At 47.5% G+C, this 9,345-nt stretch overlaps 1 protein-coding gene across 3 annotated transcripts in view; it reads right to left on the reverse strand.

Annotated features, from left to right (window-relative positions):
• The window catches only part of Mkrn1 (makorin ring finger protein 1), a 25,948-nt gene extending 19,411 nt beyond the window's left edge, over positions 1–6,537 (reverse strand). Inside the window, exon 1 of one of the 3 annotated variants that reach the window (XM_013353272.2) lies at positions 6,184–6,537. In XM_013353272.2, the coding sequence (XP_013208726.1) occupies positions 6,184–6,368 (185 nt within the window). In that variant the 5' untranslated portion in view covers positions 6,369–6,537. Of the gene's footprint in view, positions 1–5,972; positions 6,121–6,183 lie in introns of those variants that run through there. The other 2 variants (XM_026788575.1, XM_013353273.2) reach the window with 2 other exon arrangements.
• Between the last annotated feature and the right edge of the window lie 2,808 nt (positions 6,538–9,345).

Below are 9,345 nucleotides of genomic sequence, written 5' to 3' on the forward strand. Positions count from 1 at the left end.
GAGTTTGAGGCCAGCCTGGTCAACAAGAACAACCCTGTCTCGAAAAACCAAAAGAAAAAGAAGACTTGACTTTGATTAGCAATACCCACCTCGGGTGCTGCATAGCTGCCTGTGACCTCCAGCTCCAAGGGGACTGGTGTCTCTGGGCACCGTGGGTAACCATATTCACATGGACAGGTGGACACACACTCACACAAAATAGAAATAAGTCTTGCCATTCTGGTCTACACATTGACTTCCAGGTCAGCCAAAGCTACATAATGAGATTCTGTCTCAAAAAGCCAGTAAATACGCCAGGTGGTGGTGACACGTGCCTTTAATCCCAGCACTCGGGAGGCGCGGGCAGGCAGACCTTTGTGGTTCAAGGCCATCCTGGTCTACGGAAGTTGTTCTGGTCCAGGACTGTCTTCATCCCCCACCCAGGGCAGCAAGGGAGCAGTAAGGACTGTCTTCACAGCACCTCTCTAATAAGGGGAAAACCAGCCTGTAGGTGGCAGTATAACTGTTTCTCAGCAGAGGCACTTGTTTCTTAGGCAGCACAAACAAAACACAACTCTTTCGGGAGCATTAACAGTAGCTAATAAGACGGAACAATTAAAAATGAGGACGGAGCTCGCTGAGGGGGTCTACAGGAGGCAGGCAGATCTGTGAATTAGGGGCTTGTTCCTGGTCAGTCCGAGCTACACAGTAGGATCCCTGCCTGAGAACAAGGAGAGCATCCCCGGCTGGAAGAGCTGGCTCAGTAGTTAGGAGTACCACTTGCTGCTTTCACAGAGTACCCAGGTTTGACTGCCAACACCCAGGATGGCTCACAAACAACTGTAACTGCAGTTCCAGTAGACCTGAAGCCTTCTGGCCTCAGTGGCTACCAGGCATGCACGCAATACATTCAGAGAAACACTCATTCACATTAAAAAGTAAATTATCTTTTCAAAACTAAAAAATAGGGGCTAGAGAGGTTAAAAAGCACTGGCTGCTCTTCCAGTGGTCCCTAGTTCAACTCTTAGTACTCACACGGTAGATCAGTCTGTAACTGCAGTCCAAGGGGATCCAACGTCCCCTTCTGGCATGCAGACGGACATGCAGATAAACAACCATATACATAAATAAATAATGTAGCACAAACAATAAAAACCCAGAGACAGATATTGGGGTTCAACCTGAAAACCAGAAAAGCAAAGCAGCCAAGCCACTAAAGAAGTCTTACCTCTATGAAGGCTGGGCAACAGCAGACTAAGCAGAGTCTGCCTCCCTCCCATTTTATATTCCCTCTAGTGCTGGGATGAAAGGCGTGTTGACTTCCTAGTATGGGGGATTAAAGGTGTAGGCCACCATCACCTGGATTGGTTTCTGCATTGCTATTGGGTAGGCACAGAACTCAGATTTGCTTTGTCTCCCAAATCCTGGGATTAAAGGTGTAGGCCACCACTGTCTGACCTCTAATGGCTTAGTTCTGCCCTTCTGATCTTTAGGCAAGCTTTATTTACTGAAATAAAATATCACTATAAAATAAATCTTAGAAAAACAACAACATTATTATCTAAGCAAGTAACTTTAAAGAACGTTATGCCCAAGGCTTAGAAAACACCCTTGAGCCGGCGGTAGTGGCGCACGCCTTTGATCCCAGCACTCCAGAGGCAGAGGCAGGCGGATCTCTGTGAGTTTGAGACCAGCCTGGTCTACAGAGCTAGTTCCAGGACAGGCTCCAAAGCCACAGAGAAACCCTGTCTCGAAAAACCAAAAAAAAAAAAAAAAAAAAAAAAAAAGAAAGAAAACACCCTTGAGGGGCTGGAGAGACGGCTCAGAGGTTAGCATTGCCTGCTCTTCAAAGGTTCTGAGTTCAATTCCCAGTAACCATATGGTGGCTCATAACCATCTGTAATGGGTACTGATACCCTCTTCTGGTCTGCAGGCATACACCACAGACAGAACACTGTATATAAAAAGAAAGAAAACACCCTTGAGGGGTGGTGCAGAGCCAGCTCAGCAGGTAGGAGCACAAAGGCAGTTGGGTTGCTAGCACCCACCCAAGGCAACTAACTCCTAAGGGCCGGTAATCCAGTGCAAGGGGAACCTGAAACCTCAGGGCACTAGTACCTCCGGGCTGCGCCTTCTCTCAGGAGCACTCTGAAAAATATTATAAGGAACACGTCTGCAGTGAACTCACAGTGCACACTGAAGTCCATTTGCTGGAAGTCTGAATAAGGTAGTCCCAGAAAGAAAAACATTCACATAGGTCCTCTCTCCCTTTAGTAACTTACAAGTATACTTTAAAAAATTCAGAATGGAAGCATGAACGTGTGTATGTAAACAATTTCTACAATTTTAAGATTTTATTTTTATTTTGTGTGTGGGTGTTTTGCCTGCATGTATATCTGTATCTGCATTGTATGCTAGCAGTACCAACAGAGGCCAAAAGACTCTCTGAAACTGGAGCTACAGTCAGTTGTTAGCCACCTTGTGGGTGCTGGAAATCAGACCTGGATCCTCTAGTCGGGCAGCACCACCTCTCCAGCCCCAGTGCATTTTAAACGAGGGCAGAAAATTCTTAAAGTCCTATAAAAGAGTTGTATCAACATCAACTGGAGCATTTATTAGTTATGCAGGGCACTGAGGAAGAGTCCTGCAGGTATAACAGAACTCTGCTTCTCTCAAAGCTCAAAGTCTAGAACAAAGATTTCATAGTTGTTATTCCTCTGTTCAAAGAAGACTTTAAGAGATCATGTTGTTGGCAGCTAGAACAGAAAACAATGTCAAGCATTTACACCTAAAGTATATCAAATAACCTGTGGTTTCTAATTAGGCTGGTGTGGTCAAGACATCATCCTGCCTCCAACTACCAACTAGCTGGAGAAGAGATGCAACTATCAAGGGCTCTACCATAAGGGGCTCTACATTTTTTTTTTGTTTGTTTGTTTTTCGAGACAGGGTTTCTCTGTGGCTTTGGAGCCTGTCCTGGAACTAGCTCTTATAGACCAGGCTGGTCTCAAACTCACAGAGATCCGCCTGCCTCTGCCTCCTGAGTGCTGGGATTAAAGGGCGAGCGCCACCATCGCTCAGCAGGGCTCTACAATTTTATATATGACTAGGCTATGCAAACACTGTGGAGAAGGGCACTTCTTTGACACCAGTCCTAAGACAGAAGCAGGAGGATCTCGGAGTTCAAGGCCAAGTGCTGCGTGGTGAGACCCTGACTTCCTGGTTTTACCTGCACTTTCCAAACACAGTTTATTACTATAGGTGTGGCCACCATGTGAAACAAGTTAGTGTCTTGTTTGTTTCATTTTCTAATTTACCTAAACTAAGCCATCTTGCTGATCCTAAGCCTGCATCCTTTTTAAGTGTTCAGACTGTTTTCTTAAAATTTACCTCAGCTGGGAGGCCAGAATGAGTTCCAGGACAGCCAGAGATACAGAGAAACCATCTTGGAAAAACAAAAGCACCTATAATTTTTTGAGACTTAGCTGTCCTATGTACCCTAGGGCAGGCACATGAATTGCCATATTTCCTGGGCTAGTCTAGAACAAGATTCTTCTGTCTTAGTCTCCCCAAGTCAGGGTACTCAAAGTTTTGTGCATCTGTATGCAAGACTAGGGAAAGAAGCTCTCTGAGTCATCTCTCCAACCTCCAAAGAAAATTTCTTTTTAGACATAAAAGAAGCGTTCACAAACAACTGTTCCAAAACACCTAGAAAACTCCATTAATTCAATGAGCCTTATGGAGCTGGGCTTGGCCCAAGCTTATAATTCAGCACTTAAAATCAAGGTCATTCTTTAATCCCAGCACTCAGGAGGCAGAGGCAGGCAGATCTCTGTGAGTTCAAGGCCAGCCTGGTCTACAAGAGCTAGTGCCAGGACAGGCTCCAAAGCTACAGAGAAACCCTGTCTCGAGAAAAAAAATCAAGGTCATTGCCTGGTGCTACATGCCCTTAATCCCAGTACTCCAGAGGCAAAGGCGGGCAGGGATCTGAGTTTGAAGCCAGCCTGGTTCCAAGACAGCCAGGGATAGACAGAGAAACCTTACCTCAAAACAAATAAGGTAATTTCTGGCAGCATAGGGCGTTCAAGGTCACCCTGTGCTAAATAAGACCCTAAACTGGGAGAGTTGGTATAGGCTTTTAATCTCAGCACCAGGGAGGCAGAGGCAGTTAGAATCTGTTATCCAGACAGTGGCACACACCTTCAATCCCAGCACTCGGGAGGCAGAGGCAGAGGTGGGTGAGAGGATCTTTTTTGAGTTCGAGAAGGACAGCCTGGTCTACAAGAGCTAGTTCCAAGAAAGACTCCAAAGCTACAGAGAAACACTACCTTGAAAAACCGAAAAAACAAAAAAACTCTATGTCTCTGTGTTAAAGTCAGCCTGGTCTACACAGTATGTTCCATGGCGGCCAGGTTACACAGAGAAACCCTGTCTCAAAAAATAAAAAAATCTAATTTTAGAAGACCCTAAATGTAGGTTCTAAAAGACGTCTGATAAGGAACTAGAAAAGAAGAAATAAGGAAAAGTAAAAGGAAAGCAGGGGAGAAGACAAGCTTATAATCAATCTCAGCCCTGGAGGTTGATGCAGAAGGATCAAGGAGCCCCAAGTAATTCTGGGCCACAGGAGCTTCTTCATCACACACCCCACTGTTCCTCAAATTAATAAAAAAGCGACTGTGGCAAGATGTCCTTGCTGATAAAAACGATGGCTGACTTTGATCCTGGAACTCACAGGAAAGTGAAAGAGATTAAAATTGTCCCCTCTGACCTCCACAGGTGCTCTGTGGCCCGGGGACAGTATCCCACAGATTATCGTACACACACTACCGATTACTTAAGAAAGGAAAATGTTGAAACAGAACTTTGCATAGAAGCAGGCATCTGACAGAATGATAAAGAAATCGATAATGAAGTGTTATTTGGCAATGGGTATTCAGAACTAGACTAGATGAAGATAGTAGATGAGAAAAAAAAGTCAAGGTACTTAAAATTTCATTGAAGTCCGGGTGTTAATTAACACTTGCTATTTCAGCACTGGTAGGGTAGAGGCTGGAAGATGAAGTTCGAGGCCAGCCTGATCTACAGTGCAGTTCTAGTACAACCGGGGCTGCAAAGCTGGAACTTGCCTCAAAAAAGAAAAAAGACCAAAAGACCTGAGGATAGAAATTCTTCAGTTTCGTTGTTAATGCCAACAACGAGTTCTTCGGTAGGATCAAACAGTCTTTTGCATTTGCCTATAAAATGTCCTTGTCGGACGAAAAGTGGTTTTTCCTTTGGATTTTCTTTAACCGATAGAAAAGCTAAACAGTAATTGATGGTTAAATCAGTCAGTATAGTCGGGTGTGGTATCATACGCCTGCAAGCCCCGCACTAAAGAAAAAGGCTTGCCGAAAATTCTAGGGCAGTCAGGACTATATATAGGTCAACCTGGGCAACACAGCAAGGGTGTCTGTCTCAATAAAACACCCTCCCCCAAATCGTTAATACAACAAATACCCTTCAAAATTTATAGCAGGGGAAAAAAAAAATTTCATGCGTGCTGTATAGCCGCCACCTGATCATTCATTTTTTTGAATAATTTCGTTTCGCTTACCAAACCAGAACCAACCCTCTCTCTCCTAGGATCTCTTTTCTCGCAAAGAGGATCGCCTCTCAAAGGGACAGTAACAATAATAGCAGTTCATAAAATCAAGGGTGGAGGAGGCTAACGCCGGCTCCGAACACTAACACTCGGTTCGGAGACAAAGCTCGGAACCGCCAACCACCAACTACATACAAAGGAATACAAAAGCGGCTGCTCCCGGCGGGGCGGGGGTGCGCGGCGCCGAGAGCAGAAAAGACGTTACAAACGGATGGCCGGGCGCGGAGGCCCCGGGGCCGGCCGAGCTCGCCGGGACCCTCGGAGGAGCTCAGAGCGCCCGGAGGATCGTTGGAGCCCGACTCGCAGTGGCGAGCTCGCGCCGCATCCAGGGGAGGGGGACGCCGGTCCTCACCGCACGCACCGGAGCGCCGCTGGAGAAGGGGTGGCGGCGGGACCGCCCCGCAGTCCGAGCCCGGCAGCGATCCCGCCGACGACCTCCGCAGGGGTTGACGCTACGGTGCTCTGCGGCCGGGCGGCCGCTGCAGGGGACCCCACGACGCCCGCCTCCGCCTCCTGCTCGGCCCCGCAGCCCCCGCCCTCCGCCGCGCCACGCAACGTCCTACCTGCAGGTGACCTGTTTCGTCCAGCCGCCGCCGCTGCCGTCGCTGCCGCCGCCCCCTCCGCCCGCCCCCGGGGACAGGGCAGCGACTGTGGGGATAGGAGTGAGGGAAGCCGCTGCCACCGCCGCCGCTGCCGCTCCTGCTCCTGATGTTGTGGCTGTTGTTCCGGGAGCCGCAGCCTCCGCCATTACTGTTTATCCCACACAGCAATGGCCCCGGAACTTCCGGGATCACATAGTTCCGGTCCGGCTGAGAGGGTGAGGACAGCGAAGGGAGGGGAGGGGAGGGAGGCTGTGGAGCCCGAGCGCTCCGCTCCGTCCCCGCGCCGCGTCGCCGCTGTCTCCGAGCGCTCGGGCCTGGGGAACTGCGGGCTCCGCTGGCCGCCCGCGGCCCTCCCCACGGCGATGCTGATTGGTGAGATCTCAGGCTCCGCCCGTAAGGGGCGGGGCCGCGCGCGCTAGCCAGGTGTGCTCGGATGCTCCGGACCCGAGCCACCAGAGGACCACAAATGAGAGCTGACCTCAAAGCAATGGCTGATGAGGTAGACAATGCGGGGAAGGCCCGAGTGTGTATCTGCTCTTTCCCTAGTATGAACTGGATACCTATTGTGCTTCTCTCTCGGGAGGACAGTGGCCCCTATCTCACAGGGACTGTCCGAATCCATGTTGTTGGGAGCACCAGGCAGGTGTGGAGGCATCTTCCACTCTGAAGGGTTGGACATCAAAATCTCTGAAGTTCGAGGCTAACCCAGGCTACATAGTCCCTGTCAAAATAATAGTAGTAATACCAAAGCCACAGAGAAACCCTGTCTCGAAAGACCAAAAAAAAATAATAATAATAGTAATAATAGTAATTAAGTAAATAATGAAATTATAATGTGAGGTATCCCATGTTTGTAATACAAGTGTTTGGGAAGCTAAGGGAAAAGGATCACAGGTTTGAGGCCAACCTGGATTACCCTGCAAGACTCTGTATGCAATAAACATACAGTCTTCGAGGGCATGTTCCCAAAGGCTGGTTCCCTGCGACTAAGCCCATTCTACCAAAGTTCCCACCACTCTCCAAAAGTTATGAATTCACCAATAGATTAATCCACCGATGAAGTCAGTATTGCCATGATACAATCGTTTCTCCAAAACTGTCCTGACCAGGGAAACCAAGGCTACATCACATGAACTTTTTTGAGGAGCATTTTAGACCCAAAGTGCTCTCTCCTCTCTCTCTCTCTCTCTCTCTCTCTCTCTCTCTCTCTCTCTCTCTCTCTCTCTGCAGTCCCCTACACCTGAGCCCCTTACCACGCATTGTGAAAAGCTCTTTCATGATAGTCCAAGTGGGCAGTGTCTCCAGTTCCACTTTTTGTGGGGGTCTTGTCCACTCTCTGGCCCTCTGGTGTCCACAAACACCTGGAAGGGAAGGAGGAGGGATCAGGGAGCCTTCTACCACACAGGCTTCGGGAAGCCTCTCCTGCAGCAGCCGCAGAAGGCAGGAAAGGCTGTTTCACAGGAGAAGGAGACTAGGGTTCAGAGGCCAGCATAGAACCCCTCAAGGCAGAGCCCTGTTTCTGCCTCCCTTCCACAGTCTCTGAGGACACTGCCCAGTGCTGATAGAGGACCCTCAGTAACCCTAGTGTTAGTAGTCAGGCGGCCAAGAAGCTGTGAGAAGGAGGATGTGTTTGGCAGGGGCAGGAGATACATTCCAAACACAGAAGAGGCTTTCGGCATCCTCTCCCTGTAGTACCCACAATCACTATAGAATACAGGAACCCTCTTTATTTTATTTTTATTTTATTTATTTTATTTTTATTTTATTTTTCAGTCAATTCCAGATTTATTAGATATAGGAAAAAACATATCTCTAAGTCAATTCTTGTTAGGTTCCTAGTAAAATAATACAGTTGAACAGAAAATCACTATACTTTTAGTCTCAGATAACATTGTTAAAGGGGCTAGAGAGGTGGCTCAGCAGTTAAGAGCATTGGCTGCTCTTCCCTGAGGACCTGGATTCAATTTCTAGCACCCACATGGGAGCTCACAACTGTCTGTAACTCCTGTTCCAGGGGTTCTGACACCAATGCACAGTCATATATGCTGGCAAAACACCTGCCAATATTAAAATACAAATAAGTATTTAAAAAAGAGAGAGAGAGAGAGAGAGAGATGTTGTATTTTTTCCTTCTTCAGCTGACAGATGGCTATAGCTGAATACAGGAATGACTGTACTTGTCTCAGGTGGACAACATAAATCCAGAAGTGCTAAACTGGAACCGGCCAACTTTGGGCCCCGGAGAAGCTACGTGTAGAATCATGGCACTCCCCCAGTCCCAGCAGAGGGAGCAGCCTGTGCTCCTGGTTCCCCAGCGACAGTTTTTTCTCTGCCTGACCCCTACCCAAGCCCGTGCTGCTTTGCTGGGAGAGGGCTCTAGGGAACCCACACTGCTGCCAATGCAGGGAGGATGCTGCATGCCAATACTGGAGAGCAGTGGGCTCCTAAGGCGTGAAAGAGGACAGACAAGAAGTTACCTCCTTAATTTTGTTTTAAATTTTGTATGTATGTGTTCTTTTTTTTTTAAAGTATCCATTTAAAGTGTACACCGTGATTCAAATATATAATAAAGGAATCATTATTAGCAATAAATCCATTATCTGGCACGTGGTTTGTGTATAGTAAGAAGCTAAACTCTAATTTTTAGAAAATTTCTAATAAATACTATGCTATTTATTATACACCTTATTTAGTAGGTTGGATCTCTAAACTTACTTGTCCTATCTAACTACGGTAACTTTGTACCCTTTGCTGGGTTTTCTCATTTCCTGTCTTCCGCCATGGCAACACTGTTGTAGTGTGTTTCGTTTCTTTTCAATCCCACAATCCTTTGCCTTCCCTAGAAGTCTGAAGGCAAGGTGAGGGTCACGCAGCGCTTCTGAAGCCATTTTTTAGCTAGGGTTCTGACTCTTGCCCAATGTCTGCTCAAACTGTCCCAGTCTGGTTGGAAGTAGGGGCTTGAATATGTGCCAGAAGTATTTCTGTCGTTATTCAAAAACCATAGGCTCCTCAGCTTCCCAAGGCTGGGGTGATAGGCACGTCCCACAACACCCCCCTTTTTTTCTTTCTTTTTTCTTTTTTGTTTGTTTTGTTTTGTTTTTTCAAGACAGGCTTTCCCCGGGC

This window comes from Microtus ochrogaster, unplaced genomic scaffold, assembly GCF_000317375.1.
Source record: "Microtus ochrogaster isolate Prairie Vole_2 unplaced genomic scaffold, MicOch1.0 UNK4, whole genome shotgun sequence".
NCBI classification, from domain to species: Eukaryota; Metazoa; Chordata; class Mammalia; order Rodentia; family Cricetidae; genus Microtus; species Microtus ochrogaster.